The sequence below is a fragment of the Tachypleus tridentatus genome, chromosome 10 (genome assembly GCF_004210375.1).
Source record: "Tachypleus tridentatus isolate NWPU-2018 chromosome 10, ASM421037v1, whole genome shotgun sequence".
Classification (NCBI taxonomy): domain Eukaryota; kingdom Metazoa; phylum Arthropoda; class Merostomata; order Xiphosura; family Limulidae; genus Tachypleus; species Tachypleus tridentatus.
Window position 1 is genome coordinate 69799508 of NC_134834.1, and position 18580 is coordinate 69818087.

The 18580-nt window shown below is 33.9% G+C and overlaps 1 protein-coding gene across 1 annotated transcript in view; it reads right to left on the reverse strand.

The window, feature by feature from the left end:
- Positions 1-18580, reverse strand: part of LOC143229514 (bone morphogenetic protein 2-like) — a 60663-nt gene that overhangs the window by 7263 nt on the left and 34820 nt on the right. The window contains exon 4 of the mRNA XM_076461969.1: positions 16939-17097. Coding sequence (XP_076318084.1) covers positions 16939-17097 — 159 coding nt within the window. The remainder of the gene's footprint in view (positions 1-16938; positions 17098-18580) is intronic.

The following is an 18580-nucleotide window of genomic DNA, read 5'->3' on the forward strand; positions in this document are numbered from 1 at the left end:
GAAGTTAATATCATTACAAAAAATTAATATTCTGACGAAACCCACATTAAAGTACGAGTCGTATTAAAAATAGTATGCCTCCCAAACAAAAAACAGTAAGGCTCCATAAATTATGGGATATTTGAATAAATATTAAAAACCGTTTTAGTCATTGCAAAAACACAAAGTTATGAAACTCAAAGTGATTTTAACAAACAGGTTTTGTTTCTAACCGGACTTGCTCATGCCCTAGTCTTAAATTTAGCATAATGTTAAATATGTAATGTATTACAATATACTAGCCAATTATTATACGTGGCGTGTTAACTATGGCCACCGTTTACATTTATTCCTTACACTACTTCATGCCTAATGGTATGATTGATAGACGCACTAGCAGTTTGCTGAATAAATTATTTCATAATTAAAAACTTCAAAACTAAATTAAATTAATCTCAGAAACGTAGATGATTTATCAACTGATTTTAAAGTAATTAGTTAAAGCCATAATTTAACAGTAGCGGTTCTGGAACTAAAGACATCTGTGAAGTAGAAATTACCATATACTGATGATATAGCGCTCCAGAAATAAAGCTGTTGTTAATGACGTCATTATCTACCACTAAGCTCATGTAGTGTGTTTTACTGGTAATTAATGAAAGATAAATATACCAAACGCTATAAAACATATTAAAAACCTCAAAAGAGAGAGTTTGACTAGCACTTACAAAAGAGTGGCCTATTAACAGATAAAAACACTCTAAAGGAATACTGTTTCACCAGCACTTCTTTAAATCACCAATAAAAACCTAGTTTTATTAAAATATCCGAAGGAAACGACTAAGCTGAGCTACAATTAAAGCAAACTACCATTTTTTAATTAATGTGGTTGAGACCACGAATGTATATTTTACTATTATTTTCTCTGTTTATAATTAATTACGCTGGAGTTCAAACTAATGTTAACGTGTCACTACTAGTGACCAATAATAATTTGAGACTATACTGCAACAGAAGAATGACATGCGCAATGCTGGCGTTTCTCTGACTCGACATAAGTTAAAAGTTTGTTTGTTTGTTTGAATTTCGCGCAAAACTACATGAAGGCTATTTGCGCTAGCCGTTCTGAATTTAGCAGTGTAAGACTAGAGGGAAGACAGCTAGTCATCACCACCCACCGCCAACTCTTGGGCTACTTTTTTACCAACGAATAGTGGGATTGACCGTCATATTATAATGCCCGCACGGCTGAAAGGGGCGAGCATGTTTGGTATAACCGGGATTCGAACCCACGACCCTCGGATTACGAGTCGAACGCCTTAACACGCTTGGCCATGCTGGGCCTAGTTAAAAGTAGACCCACTTATATGAAGAAAAGAAAAGTCCAATATGACAAAATAACAGGTATGGTGTCACTACGAGGCAGTAGAAGATATCTTAACATTCTCCAAAAATAGCTTAAGAATACAACAGTTATTTCATGAATTTAGATAATTACTGTATCTTATCTCATAACACTGAATTCCATGTACTTCAGAAGTAAAGAAAACAGAACAAGTGTGTTTTCTTATAGGAAAGTCACATCGGGCTATCTGCTGAGCCTACCGAGGGGAATCGAGCCCATGATTTTAGCGTTGTAAATCCATAGACTTATTGCTGTACTAGCGGGGGGTAAAATAGAACAAACTGGAGTCGTATTTTCACAGTTAATGTATTTACTTTTATTCACATACACCTGTGATTTAATGAGGGAAGACACTGTGTTATTACAATGTTTATATTGGTAAAACGATTAGTGAAATACGCCTGGAATACCATTTTGCCGGAGTTCCTCAAAATGTGGATCACGGAAGGTTTGAAACTGGACCGCATACACTACTGAAAATATTTTATTTTTCCGTAAAATTTACAGAAAAACAATAGCATTTCATATTTTATTGCATTTTATCTATTGAAAATAGAAACATAAACTTATCTTATAACAATTCGTCACAAGATATCATATTTTAATATCCCTGTGAATCAGGATTTTATTTACTAGTAAAACACAAGATAAAGAAGTGGAAAGAGAACCAAAATTACGACTAATAAATTTATAGTCACACCTGGGAGACTGCAGTCACTGAAACAAGCAGTTCTCATTAAAAGTGTTGAGTCACACCTCTCTTTTCAGATCTTTCAGCCGAAGTAATTTAATTTCTATAATTAGGGAACTCAGTGTTTGTACCCCAATCTGTTGTTCTAATCAAAAGTTTAATAAAGCGTTTTTATCATTAATACAGTTTTTCTCTAACTTTTTTTTTTAATATGGGGTCGCAGCGAAGATATTATTTTTAGAACTCTAAGCAGAGGGTCTCACAACTATAACGTTTGGGAACCATCTATCTAAAAGTTAAACTAACACGTACGTTGTAGGCTTCCATTTATCACCAAAAAATCAATGCTTGTACAATTTTCAGCACACACACACATACACACAAAAAAGAGGCGCTAATCATGTGCTCTTATGTATCAAAACCATAAATAATAACAGCTGTTTTCTTACACCAAACGAAAAAAAGAAATTTCAAGCACTTATTCTTGAACCAGAGGACATGAGCTACAGAAACCTGTACTATGACCTTGTATCTTTGAATAAGTTATCATGAAGGTGAGTAGGAAATACGAAAAGTGAGGGTAAAAATTACTGATTATACGTCATCGCCCAATCTCTAATATTGATTGAACGCTGTAACAATAAAAAAAAGTTTGGTTTTAATTTCGCACAAAGCTAAACAAGAGCTATCTGTGCTAGCCGTCCCTAATTTAGCGGTGAAAGACTAGAGGTAAGGCAGGTAGTCATTACTACTCACCACCAATTCTTGGGCTACTCTTTTACCAGCAAATATTGGGATTGATGATAACATTATAAAGCCCCCACGACTGAAAGAACGAACGAGCATGTTTGCCAGGATGAGGATTCAATCTCGTGATCCTCGGATTGCGAGAAATGTGTACTAGCGCCTGGACATGCCAAGTCAAACAAAAAATAGTTGAAATCCTAACTTGTTGTGATCACTAAAAGGTGGCTTAGGTTCTAAATGAACATGTTATAACATACATTCAGTTAAACGACCTCCTATTCAGCTATTTCCAGAAGATGTTAAGATATGATGTCACTAAGAGGCAGTAGGAGATATTTTAACATCCTCTGGAAATAGCTGAATAGGAGGTCGTTTAATGAGGCGATACATAGCGATAACCTATGATAAACCTTTCCAATACAACATGTACGAGGTCTGTTAAAAATATACGCGGACTGACGTCATAAAACAAAATGTACTTTATTTAGAAGTTACAGGTCTGAGACCCCTTCAAAGTACTCTCCTCCCCAACGCACACATTTATCCCAACGGTGTTTCCACTTGTTGAAACAGTCCTGGTACGCTTCTTTTGTAATGTACTCCAGCTCCTTCGTCGCATTTGCCTTAATCTCGGGAATCGTCTCAAATCTTCTTCCTTTCAAGGATCTTTTGAGTTTGGGAAACAAGAAAAAATCGCAAGGAGCAAGGTCAGGTGAGTAGGAGGGTGGGAAGAACAGTGATCGAGTGTTTGGCCAAAAACTCACGAGTTCTGAGACACAAATTTCGCAGCAACGCGGTGCATCTTCAATTTTTCGGTCAAAATCTCGTAACAAGATCCAACCGATATCCCACACTCTTCAGCAAGCTCCCTGACAGTCAGACGTCGATTTGCCCGCACCAGGGTGTTGATTTTGTCGACGTGTGGGTCGTCAGTTGACGTGGAAGAAGTCCAGGACGCTCATCATCTTCAATGGACTGTCGACCATCCTTAAAACGTTCATGCCACTTGAAACATGCCGTACGCTTCATAGCAACATCACCGTAAGCTGTGTTAAGCATAACAAAAGTTTCAGTTGCAGATTTTCCAAGTTTAACACAAAATTTCACAGCAAGTTGTTGCTCCTTCAGGTCATTCATTCTGAAATCTGCCAAACGAAAAAATCGCACTTCACTTAAAACCGCGTAGCTAATACACAAATGAAGATATCTGCAATCGGGAAATGGCGTCGTAATTAGCTGATCTGTGCGAACCTAGCGACGCCAAGCGGATTCCCCTGGAACCAACTGGAGCCGCGCAATTCAAACAGTCCGCGTATTTTTTGAACAGCCCTCGTATGTCCTATTCGTCGTTCCCCATCTTCATTTAAGTGGACTTACTTTTAACTAATGTCGATCCAGAGAAACGTCAGCAATCAGTTTTATTTATATCGGTTGTTCAGCGGCAAGTTCAAAGCTAAAAATCCGGTTTTGATACCCGAAGATGGTACAGTACAGGTAATCCCTTATGTAGCTTGGCGTTTAAAAACAAACACAAAATACGCCTTCTATAATGAGTTGGTGCAGAGTTGTATTAAGATTTTAATCAGACGTTTCAAGACGTAGTGAACGTGTAACTCGAACATGAAAAAAAGCAAGCTTTTTACCTTCACTTATGTGGTGAGAGCCACAGACACTAAAACTTATATTATTTTCTTGTTTCACTTTTATTCCAAGTTGATAAAGTGACTTCTTTTGTAATATCTATTAGAATATTTTACTTTAACAATGCGTTGTATTTGTAATAAGTCTCCCTTAACTGCAACGAATAGAACAATAGATAAAGTTCTAGATCCGCCCAGTGCTATTACAGGTGTGTCGTGTTTTATTCTCTGAAGAGGTCTGCCTATTTTATTGGATGGTCACAGTAGTCTAGTTCGTAATTAAAAGGGGCGTGATATGCACTATATCTCACTTCATTAACCCTATTAGAAACGTTTCGTTACGCTTGTTGCTGAAATGCTTCAATTCAACACTAATTGTCCTCGTCCTCAGTTTCCTATTTAAGTTTTCAAAAGGAACAATTACAAGATTAATCTATAAAGGGAGAGGACTCACGCAAGAACACATAGAACCCTCCACGTGATCTGCTTTTTGTCACGTGATGAATACTGGCCGTCTCCTTGACATATATATTTCCAGTTTGCTGGCATCGTTCAATAAGAAAGTATTTATATTAAAAGGCTCCATACAATCTCAATATAATGTTGTTGTTTTTAATGCAGCGATCTTTGACCTACTTTCACACGCGTGCGCACGGATACAGACACAAGAAACAGTTCATTACTTTTGTTAAACATTGAATTGTTGCGCCAAACACATAAACATATGTCAAAAATAAAAAAGGTTTTAGGACACTAATATCAACGCCCAAGAAAGTTGTATGGTAACGATGCATTAAAAACATGTTGGCATGTTGACCATTCTACTTATTTGCGAGTTTTAAGAAATTCGTAGAGAGAAATTATTTGAAATATTTTATGAATGTTATATGGCTAAAAACAGGTGTCTACAGATGTGAACATGTCTACAGACATCTGTATAACAAGTGTTATATTTCCATATCTTGATACAGAACGTTTCACGATACGTACTGTTGACTAAGAACAAAATTCCAGAATTTTTCAAGAATTATCTTGATGAAATTATCTACTTTCCATGAATCCAAAATATCAAAGTAATTATGGTCTTAATCTTACTATCTCATTCTCATATTCGCTGAAACCTGTAAAATTTGCTTAATAATTATTAAATGAAAGAACTGCTATAAGCTTCAATTGTTTAATTTAATATTAAAATTACCAAAACTAGTGTCCAATGGAAAAAACACGAAACTCAAAATCAACTCTCATAATAATAGTCATGGTTAATATAAAAATGCCATTAAAACGAAAGTTTTGAACAGTATAAGTCTAAATTCACACGTGTTAAATAAGGTGAACCTGTTTGTTTGTATGTGCAGTAAAGTTAAACTGGTGCAATGTTTCTCATTCCTCTTACCGTTATCTATCGAAGGTTAGTTTTATGTTTTAGTGTTAAATAAATTAAGTCAACTCGTATTTGTATGTAACAGAAATAGGTATTGTACATTGCGCAAACTAGTTGATATATGCATAACTTAGATATATACTTTATTAATAGTTAACCTATTTTATTTTGCAACATTTCATGTTTTTGTTTTAAAGAAAATCCAAAATAGTGAATTTTACGTTTGATAAACGATCAAAAATCACGTTATGCATATAATATGCAGTCCACTGTTTAACAAAGGCTAAAATAATTTATCTCTGTTGTTTCAACCAAAATAAATCATTATTTTTTTGGCCTTATTACGAGACTTGAACTGTGACTATTGTATTTATACATCGTTGTAGAGTGTTCTATTGTTAGGCAAGTTCTTTTGAATTTTTTGATAAATATATTGCAAATGCAATTCACGTAACAATAACTAATAAATATATTTGTTATTTAATGTTTACTATAGGCTACTTTCACCTTTACACGAGTTGTAAACTTGTAGGCTTAACTTCACAAATAACAGAACAACATAAAGTCCGAGACTAATACCACCTACGCCCAATTTACAAATAAATGCATTTAGATAATTTCCTTTCTAACGAATCCACTAATTAAATACGCGTGAAAACCTTCATTTCTAATAATAAATACCTTTTCTGACACTCAACTGAAACACTCACTCAGTAACTTCTCATTAACTTTTTAACTGGTCATTCATTACTCTTTAATTTATTACTTTACCTTATTTGTATTTATATCGAATTCAATTTATATCCACGAGAGGAAGTTTTCAAATCATAATATCATGCGAGCTTTTGCAAGAATCTAGATTAAAACACTGTAAATAAAGTTTAAAGCATTTCCCCTTTCTAAATGTAAAGTCTCTTAAACAATCTCGATGCACAAATAAAACAATGTACTGAACTGTCCATCCATCAAATCTATAGTATTTTCTTTTCCGGGATATACTGAATTCAGAAAGGATGGCCTGCTGTTCCTTGTCATCACTTGCTGTGCTGTCACCAAAGGAGTTCTCCACTGGTAGGTAACCAAGTGATGACTCGTTTTTTAAAGACGATCATAATTTATTATCTTTTGTTTAGAATGCCTGTCCTTCTGGATTCTCTAGACCACTTCACTGATTCTTTTCAGTATAAGGTATGTCCCTTCCTAACACCTGCTTAACTTTGAAGCTGTCCTGTTATGCGGCGGGGATAGTACAACCACACCATGACATCTCGATTTATAACATTGGTAACCATTACAGCTTAGGTTGTACTTCTCTTATAAGTAAGATGGAAAGTCTTTATGTGATAATATGGCATCAGGCTTCCTATATCTTGTTTCAAAGGTGAATACTCCTGTTGTTTTGTTCTGCTTGTTTACTCTTTACACATCTTCATATTTGCAATGTTCCATACAGACTTGAGCCAAATTACATGGCTTGCTGTGTTCATGGCCATAATGATGATATTTTTATTTGTCTGTTCCATGAGAGCACTTCCAACCATTAATTATTTGATTCTGCTACACCCCAGCAACAAGATGTAGAGTTATTCCTAATAACGGCTAGTATGAATACTCCATTTTTGGGTGGTACAATTACTACACTCCCTGTTGTTACTAGGAGCCAATTTCTGATGTAGTAATTGCCGTGTAGTGCATAGGGATTTCCTGATCATAGAATATAAAGCTATTTGAAGCTAGCCTAACTTCGCATCCATGTTTGAAGTCAGTTCTCATTATTCACTCTTCCACAATGTCAGTTACTCATAAGGTGTAGAAAAGCTTCCTACTGTAAGAGTAATTTCCATCTTTTGTCTTTATTTTTACCTGTCATTCACATCAATCCCTCTTCTTTCACCACCTCAGGAGGTAATTTTCCACTTTTCATTACTAAATAGAGCTGAGCACTTGTAGTATTAGCAGCTGTAGATCCAGTGTTAATCAACATACTGAAAGCAACAAATCCATGGACTCGTGGACGGATTTCATCACATAATGAACTTTTATTGCATTTGAGGCTTATGGAATATTCCCAGCTGAACTTTTCCATAACTCCAGAAAATTTCTGTTGTTTTATTTCTGGTTATTCTTTGATAAGGTTGGGCTCTGAGACATATTTGTATGGTATTGTATCCTTGACTTAATAGTAACTGCCGATTTCTTACAGTAATGGCCATCTTTCCCACAATTATAAGAGGTCCATTTTGCTGGTACTTTTAAAGTTCTCATTTCATACAGACTTTTATGCAGTTTTAGGTAATACGTCCTTCTAAGTTACATATATAGTTTGGGGATTTATTTCTTCCATTCTATGTAAGTAACTGTCCAAATAATCCTTTCAATTCTTCTAGAGTATCCTCTGGGGAGTTTATAATTTAATACTACTTCATCTGATGATCCTGTAACTTCTAGAACCTGTACCTTCAAGAGTTTATTTAATTATACAAGTTGCAACAATAGCTATAGACCTTCCTTTAAAAATGTACACGTAACTTTATTTAATCTAATCCTCATAGCATCGTCTGCTATGGCATTTATTAATTGTTCCTATAACAACGACTCTATCATTCCACGTGGAACATGCGAGTTCTTTAATTAGGCATGCCTTTTCAAATCTTCCGTAATATTTGACTGAGGTTTTTTTTATTTCCTTTCAGGAATAGAAAACTTTGTTCTGGTGTGTCATGCCAAACCTATTGGTTAATGCAGCTACTAATGCATGATAGTTGTTATGGTTCTCAGCTGGAAGATTAGTTAATCTAAGTAAGCTGGTAGGGTGAATCAGTGAATAGAGAGAGTTTGTAAGTCAGAGAATGTTTATGTCAATGTTCTGTTTTCAGTATTTGATCAATCAGCCATGAAGTTGCACAAGTAATTGTTTTTGCGTTAGTCAAGGTTTGAGTGTCATTTGTAAAGTTAATTTAGCTTACATCTTACAAGTTACAAAGTGTGCAAGTCTGTAAAGAAACTTTAAGCAGGAAATAAACCAATTTGATCGTTACATATAAATAGTTTCAATCAACCCACCAATAAAAGAACAAAGGTAAACAGCATCATTGTTTCTAATTATTACACGCAGTTTCTCTATTTTAAATCTTTTGAACCAGGCACACTCTAGCAAATATCTGAATTAAAATATTGGAAACTAAGTGCAGTACCTGCCCCCTGGATGGAAGTTATGTAAATTCGTGATTAATTACAGGCTATCTAAGGACATAAAAAGCTGCTTCATTCTTATGTAATTGTAAAAAACACACAAAACCCATAAAAAACCTGCAAAACACAAAACATGAAATCGCAAACTACACATATATCTTTGCATAGACCCAATGAAACTTAATGCCAAATTTGGTGAAGGTTCATCTAAAGAAAGCAAAGTAGTAGTAAAAAAACTGCAAAAATGCCGATAAAAAAAACATAAAACGCAAAAAGAAAAGCTGAAAATGTGTACGTATGTATCATCCCACGGACCCAATGAACCTCAATACCAATTTTGGTGAAGATCCATCTACACCCTGCAAAGTAGTTACATGGACATACAACAGAAAACACACATTATTATTAGAACAGTGTGCAAAATCGTTATTGTAACATTACAGTTGAGAAAATAAATGAGCCTATACATAAACCTTTAAAATCCAGAAAGTAGCTACAGTTTTTTTACACCTTCTTCAGATAAACAAATGAATTGAGTTGAGGGTAGATAATGATAGCTACGATTTAAAATAGTGAACCAAAACAAAAATTTATTTTGTTACTATTTTAAAATTATTTTGATGAAGGTATTGTATTTTAGAAGAACTCCTGATAAACTTATAATTTTCCAGAACCTTTCAGTGCTAGTAGTTGAATTAAAATTTTGTAGATCTTTTTAGGATCTGGGTTTTTGTGGTCTTACAGACTGTAATGTATAAATGACTACATTTTAAGAATAAAAATGTCTCCCGTTTGCTCAAATGTGGTTTTAAAGTTTTTAATACTAGAATTCTCATCTGATTACAGTATTGGACACAGCTCAGATAGCCTATTATATAGTTTTTGCTAAAACAAAGAAACAAGAAAATAATGCATAGGGAACATATTACCACATTAACAATTATGCGTGTATATACTTACAGTTGTTATATTTAATTTTATAGATAGTCAAATTGACTAGTTTTTAATTGTTTTTGACAGTTCTTTAGTTACCCGTAATACGTAAGAAAATAATTATGTACATGTACATATTATCAGAAGTCGGTTATTTATTTAATTAAATTACTAAATGTTTCAGCAGAACAAGTTTGCTACAGATGTTAGTCATTCCAAGTATGACACATATTACAAAGAAAATCATACATTTTATTAGTATGTGTTAGGTTTTAAGTGCCATATGGCTTGTAAAAATAAATACGCATTTGAAAACTGATAAGTTTTCTTTATGCTTTCAAGTGAATGCATACTTTACCATAGTGGCTAAAAGAGATATACGTTGTAAAATATCTACACAGAAGCTTCTCTTTTAAGTACATAACGATAGCTAGCTGTCTAATCATATACCAATTGGAGGGTACTTGTATTATTCCAATGTGGTTTTAGATTATAAAAACTGTGTTACACGATTACAAAATATAATTAAAACTTCTTTACATTTTCAAATGATGAATTATAAAACGAAAACGATCTTACAATTCCTGTATGACATAAATAGAGGGTCTATTGGTGAGCGTTTCTATTGTTATAAAATAAAATGGCTAAAAATATTCTTACGAAGCGCTGCATCAAAGCCTATCAACGTAACAGTTGACGTTCCCAAGGCGGCATGTATTAAGGACAAGCCAATCGAAATTGACCGCTTGACTTTGCTAAGTGACGTTGCCAAGGTGACAAAACACTGGCAAAGAAGTCTATATATCAATTTAGTGATATATTGCATGTCGATAAAATTTGTAATAGGATAAACGAAACACCCGCGGTGACTCAGCGGAATGATGACGGCTAGAAATAGGCGTTTCATCCTAGTAGTGGATACAGCGAAGATAGCCCATTTAACTGATTTGTGCTACTATAACCAAACAATGATAAACGCAACCACATCAATACTTGTGTGAATAAACAGTTATATTGTTATATTAAACATGTTTGTTCACATTCTAGAGAGGTTTGTTTGACGAAATTATTTATGTTAACAAAGTATACACACTTCTTGTTCTTACTGATATTATGAATTGTAAGAGAGGACCTGGGAATAAGTTAGTTTGTTTTTCCACCAAAATGATGTTTCTAATTCATCATAGAAATGTATAAGATAAGAGGTATGTAGAGAACAAATATTGGCAGATAATGTTTAGTGAGACACTTACAAAAATGAATAATTAATTAAAGAATATAATAACAGCAATTGCTACAGTAGTCGAAGTGTTGTAATCGTTATAATCAAAACTTGGCTTGCTGTAAAAGTTACTGCGGTCCAACATGGCCAGTTGGTTAAGGCACTCGACTCGTAATGCCAGGGTCGCGGGTTCGAATCCTCGTCGCACCAAACATGCTCTCCCTTTAAGTCGTGGGGGCGTATAACGTTACGGTCAATTTCACTATTCGTTGGTAAAAGAGTAGCACAAGATTCTACAGTTGCCATATAGAAATTAATATGTTGATGCTTCTTGAAAATATAACCGTATTATATTTCTTCTGTTTAAAAATAACCATGCTTTTAGTACTGCTTGTGCAAAACTATATTATAGCTTCTCCTAAATACATGTACTGATGCTTCCAAATATATTATTGGTTTTATGGTATCGTAGAACCAAGTTAACGGCTGGTTCTGCTATTTCCGCGAATAATAATTATATTACTACGTAAAATTAACTTCATTGTTGGTTTCGTTGCTTCTAGAAATAATTACTCTGTGGCTTCGTAACATTGTATTTCCTTTTGTTTTATATATATGTAAATGATGATTCTATGGCCTCATAGAATACAGTTTATTCTTAATTCAGTTACTTTAACTATCTTACAAAATCGGTTAAGTCATAAAATTCTGTAAATTTTGTAAAGAAAACTAATTGTAAACCTAAAATTTGGGCTTTTCCCTCAATACAGAGAATGAAATGACTTCTAATAGATAGATAGATTCCATCATCTATCTCAAAATGGCTGGTATGGGTATTAAAATTGAAAATTACTCATTATTTTTATTCACCTGAACGACATCCTATATACAGGGAGCTACATTTAGGTTGTCAAAATGGCAGCCCTAAGGCTGTTTATAACTTACCAACAAGAGGGTGAAAATAAAAATAATAAGAGCTAACTGAATCTAAAAGACAGCACATCTAATTGATGCCTTTAACTATAAAGTTTGGTTGTTTGTTGTTTGCTATCTATTACTGTATTATATTGGTGTTGAACACCAATAAAGTTGAATAAACCGATTATACATTTTTTAAAATCGATGACTGATCTTTGACCCTAGACCAAGCTAAAAAACGTACCATGTAACCTTTGGACTAATCAGCAAGGTCCGAAATACACTAAGGTTCAGGTAAAGCCATACCTAACTTTGAAGTGCTCACCAGAGGATATGATTTATTTCGAATTTCGTGCAAAGCTACACGAAGACTACCTGCGCTAGCCATCCATAATTTAGCACTGAAAGATTACAAGGTTTGGTTTGGTTTGGTTTGAATTTCGCGCAAAGTTTCGTGAGGGCTACATGCGTTAGCCGTCCCTAATTCAGCAGTGTAAGACTAGAGGGAAGGCAGCTAATAATCGCCACACATCGCCAACTCTTGGGATACTCTTTTATCAACGAATAGTGGAATTATCCGTCATGTTATAGTGCACCCACGGCTGAAAGAGCGAGCATGTTTGGTGTGACGGAGATTCGAACTTTCGATCCTCAGAATACGAGTCGAGTGGCCTAACCTCCTGGCCGTGCCGTCCCCTGCACCAGAAGGAAAACTATTAATCAGTAGCACCCGCCGCCTGATATAAAGTGGGCAATTTTTAACCTAGTAGAGGAATTGACTATCACTCTTATAAATCGCATCTGAAAGGGCAAAGTGTGTTTGGCAGCAACTCGTCTCGAACATGAGATTTTTAGATTCCCAAAGCGATAGGTCATGTTCGAGCCAAAAGCTAAGGAGAAATAATTTATCATCTAGTTTGAAATGTTTCTTTTTTGAATAATCATTTTTCAGAGAAATAAGCTATCATTTTGTTTAACATCAGGTAGTGTAAATAATATATATATGTATATATTGTCGTTTAGACCAAATTAATTATTTGTTATTAATGCAAAGAATGCTAGTCTCTTTTAGACAAATGAATAGGATTATAATAGATAATTTTTCATTGTTGTAGTTGTAAAAACCGCGGACTGAGCTCTGACTGCATAAACATGTTTGATAAAGCTTTCAACAATATTAAAACACATAAAGCAAATATTAATTTTTTTTTTTTACCTTCCAATTTTCAAGACTCGTTAGTTTAGTAAATGTGTTTATCCATTACAAACATGTATTTTTTGGATTGTTTTCCACAGCGAGAGCTTATGTTCAACGATTTTTTTAACATCGACGAAAATTGTTTGCTGTGTATCTACACACCCTGGTCAAAATGTATTTTATTTATTTTAGCCCAAAGTCACATTGGATTCTACACACTTTGTCCACCACAGGGATTCTAACCCTATACTTTAGTGATTTAAAACGTAAAAAAATTCGCTGAACCACCGAGGGAGGTTTAATAAATGAGAGCGATAAATTAACAAAAATTAAACTGAGGGCAAAATATTGTTCATTTTAATCCGTTTCTGCAAAAAAAAATCTTTGAGATTTAAAATTCTGGAGGTTTTTATTGTTTCATCTAAAATTTACATAACGAGCTACCAGTACTCTGTCAATCATAGGAAATTTAGTTGTTTTAGCATTGCAAGTCCGTATACTTAGTGCTGACCAGTCACAAACTTCCAGGATCAGGACTTTAAGTTGCGTATTTATCGTTTGAAAAAAAATCAATTTTACAGTGATAAAAATAGTGCACTTAGGCTTCATCTGAAATATGTATGAATAGTATTTGGTGTAGGATTTTGCTATTTATGAGGAATTGTAGCGTAGCCCCCTGGCGGGGATTTCTCGATTTTACTTAAGAGAATTAGTGTCACGCTATAAAATTGTTCACTCCTTGGATGGGTGTGTGTGTATGTGTGTGTTTTTATAGTTCAAATTAAGTCACAGAATAGCTGTATCTGCAGGCATTAGTGCAACCTTTTCCCAACTAACACGGTTTATCTCTGTTTGTACAAGGAAAGGTGTACATTGACTAGACGAGCAAGAACAAAAAAAATGCAACGTTCCATTTACTTAACAATTTTTATAGCGTAGAAGACTTATGATGAATTTGGGTTTACGTTATTATTGAGGCCAATAGTTACAGAAGAAGTTTAACTTTTTGTTTCTTTGTTTTGAATTTCGCACCGCAAAGCTACACGAAGGCTATCTGTGCTAGCCGTCCCTACTTTAGCAGTGTAAGACTAGAGGAATAGCAGCTAGTCATCACCACCCACCGCCAATTCTTGAGCTTCTATTTTCCCAAAGGATAATGGGATTGACCGTCACATTATAACGTCCCCATGGCTGAAAGGGCGGGCATGTTTGGTGTGATGGGGATTCGAACTTGCGACCCTCAGATTTTGAATCAAGTCCTTAACCATCTGGCCATGCCGGGCCATAACTGTTTATGGTAAGTTACTGGGTGATGGACTTTTTTAAATAATATGTCATGGCATAAAGATTTCCAATAAGACGAAATTTCATAAATGTCATTTAGTAGCAGCAGTTACACAATAGATAAGCATTCATGAAAACAAATATTTTCTGGTACATAAAACCCCGAGAGGCTCGTAGTTCCTTGTATATTTTGATCATTTTCGGGAAATATTAAAATTAATAAAGATTTACGTTAAGGGTTATCAAATGAACAATTTCAACTTTTCTTTTTTTACTAACTTTAGTTTTGAGTAGTGTGTTTTTAATCAATATTTTATTCGTCATAAATTGTAAAATATTATTATTTATCTTTTATATGGATAATTTGGAAAAGTAATTATTAATCCAAGTTTGTCTTTATAAGAATTAAACACTACAATTGTTCACCAGCGTTTTATTTGTTTTAAGGCTTGCAATTTTTCAATGTTTACTTTCATACGCGTAAAACTATATTTATCCATCTCGTTTCATCTCATGTAAATTGAAAAAAAACCAACCATAATCGTTCATTAATATTTCCTCTTATAAAAAGCCCGGCATTGGTAGGTGGGTAGGGCGCTTGACTCGTAATCTGAGGGTCGCGGGTTCGAATCTCACCACACCCAATATGCTCGTCCTCTCAACCGTGGGAGCATTATAATGTGACGGTTAATCCCACTATTCATTGGTAAAAGAGTAGCCCAAGAAATGGCTATGGGTGGTGATAACTAGCTGCCTTTCCTCTAGTCTTACACTGCTAAATTAGGGACGGCTAGCACAGATAAGCCTTGTGTAGCTTTGCGCAAAATTCAAAAACAAACAAACCTCTTATCGAGTTTCCTCGTGATATAGCGCTTTATCTCTGGACTTACGACGCTAAAAAGCTGGCTTCGGTACCCGTGGTTGGCAGAGAAGAGATTGTCGATTGTGTAGCTTTGTATAAACTAAAAAAAAATGCAATTATTTTTCACTCTTTTAGCCTAATGTAAAATAATGGTTGTTAACTACTCTTCAGTGTCGCTTTAAAGTAAAATTTGGACTATAAGCTACATCACGAGTTGATCTCTCATAGGTTAAAAAGTAAAATTATTATTCACTGTTTTCTCTCACAAATTAAAAACAATGTTTCGTAGCTGTTCATACAAGTTAAAAACATAGCTGTTCATAGAATAATTTAATTTGGATAAAAAATGATTAAAATAAACTCAACTTAAGACAAAAATATCTTATGTGTACAGAACCTTCTACCTAAATTGGATATTATATGATAAAGTAGCCAAACGTAATTTACAAGTTTCTTCTGTATGATAAGATACATTTACAGCAGTAAAATCTCTTAGCTTCAACTGTATCAATGATCGTGATAATTTCTACTTTATCTATGAGTTCCTGTAAAAGTTCCTATACTGTACAATTTTGTTAACACGCAGCAAAGCCTACATTACAATAATAGGCTAAAGAAATATGTTTTATATAGCGGTTTGTGATTGTTTGTTCATTTGTAACAAACATATTTAAACTTCTTGACTTCTAATTTGAAGAAACATTTAGTTTCTTGGGCTTACCTTAAAAGAGTAATAAACTTCCATAATTTATTCAGATTTCTATTTTATTGTTTACGGTTGTTATTGCGTTTGTGCCTAATCCAAAATTCTTATCGGTAGAAAACTCGGTGTGCACCAGTAATTATTAGCGTACCAGGTTGTTAAGCCGAGAGTTCATGGTTCACTTCCCGTTGTTACGAAAATGTGCTCTACAGCTTATTCATTTTCTCACCTCTATAACTTCGGTGGCTATTTCAGTTTTACATTTTACACTAATAACATCAGTACTTATTTTTAAAATAGTTCAGAAAACATGAGAATGTTGAAAAAATTAAATGTAAAAATGAATAATATAACTATCGGTAAATTTTGTTTATTCATAAGCGAATATTTTTATACATCTTTTAATGCCACGTGTAACGCTGGTAATTTTAAAAATAATAATAAATTTATGACGTAAACGTTTGGTAAAACTCTATCAGTCTTCTTTTATACTTTCGTATCTGTTAAAATGTTTAATTGCAGTGTAAATAAAAACAACAGGAAATAAATTGTATTTGTGTTTAGAGTGCTGGTGAGTCTTTATAGAGTTGTGTGTTTAAGCGCAAAAGTGAACAAAGAGCCACTTGTTCTGTGATCCACTGTAGATATGAAGCCCCAGTGTTTAGTGTTATAAATCCTCAAACTTACAGTTTGATGTGGAAATATTGTAAATGAAATAACTGTTTACAAGAAAAAGGCATCATAAATTTATCAAAGTAAGTTTGAAATCGTTATACTTACTAAGATCTGGAAGTTGTATGTTTTCCCTAGGTGTACTGTCATCATTGAAAAGGACAAGTATTGGCTGTTTGTTCACGTGATGCTGATGACGTTTTGCAAACCGTAGAACTCCGTTCCGGACTCTTTCTCCGGTCATTGTCCTTGCGGTAACAAGAAAACCTAGAAAAAAAGTAAAGTACTATTACCAAATGATTAAATATACAAGAAGGTTTATGATTTACAAAGAAGTTCGGTTATATAACGTCGTTAACAAATTGAATAAGTGGTGATATTTAATACACCCAAATCTTTAAAATTTAAAAATCTGTAAAACATTGAAGACAAAATGTATTAAAACACAAATTAGAAAGTTCTAGTCACATTGAAATGAACGGCTTATTGAACTAGGTATTTGCCGAATTATCAAAAAGTTTATGTTTAGCCTAAATATTAGCATAAGAATGGACTGTGTGTAGAAAACAAAATGTTTTGCAGATATATTTGCATAACCTGTTAACATTACATATTTTGTTTTCTCGAAGCATAAATGTTTAAAAGCCTTGAGCTCTATTCTATCACAACTTCTTCTTTCAGTACCAACGAATGCAATTCCAGCCACAAAATAATATATTTTACCATTTTTCCTTGAATAATCTTTTAAACAAAGCAACTTCATAAAGTAAAAGTCAGATAAATTTTGGTTGGTTCTAAATATACATGTGCCTAGAGCTTCTACAAGACAGTGTAAGTATGTAAGTGATTGACCAAAGCAAATCTACCTATTTTAGATCATGAAGAATACCAATAGTGAATCGACGCTAACACCATGACATTAATAGCAACAAATATTAGTCTCACGATCTTTGGTTTACGCAAAAATTGATCACTTTCATGTCTGAACCTTTAGTGTAAATTAAGTATTATTGAATGAAATCGATTTTGATTTTATATATACATATATATGTGTGTGTGTGAAAATTCATATATTTTTCTCGATGCCAACTTAGTGTGAAATGTTTGGTCATTATTATTTAAAACTTAAGTGCATGTGTGTGTGAAAACTGGTAACCATTCAATATGATACTAGCTTGAAGGTACCAGGTGTTTGAATCTGAGTGAACACTTATGAATTATTAGGAAACATAGGTAAAACTACAAGGGTAGGAAATGTAAAATGAGATTAAGGTAAAAATTAAAGACGCAAGATAATATCTAAAGAAAGCTATCAGCGCCCCCTGCTTGTAAGCTTTAACTAAACATAAGATTCTATTTCCTGAGCAGCAAACCCAAATCAAACGTCAAAATAGAACAGCTGTTTGATAGAACTGGTTATATTTTCCATTGGACAATCATGTGATAAAACTAGTTATGTTTTCCGTTGGAGAACTGTATCATAAAACTGGGTTTGTTTTTTATTGGGCAACTGCAACTGTGTGATAAAACTAGTTATGTTTTTCATTGGACAACTGTGTTATAAAATCAGTTGTGCTTTCCATTTAACAACTGTGTGCTGAAATTGTTTATATTTTCTAACGGACAACTGTGTGATAAAACTGCTTATGTTTTCCATTGTACGACTGGGTGATAAAATTGGTTATGTTTTCCATTGTACAACTGGGTGATAAAACTGGTTGTTCTTTTCATTGTTGCCCTTCCTATTTTA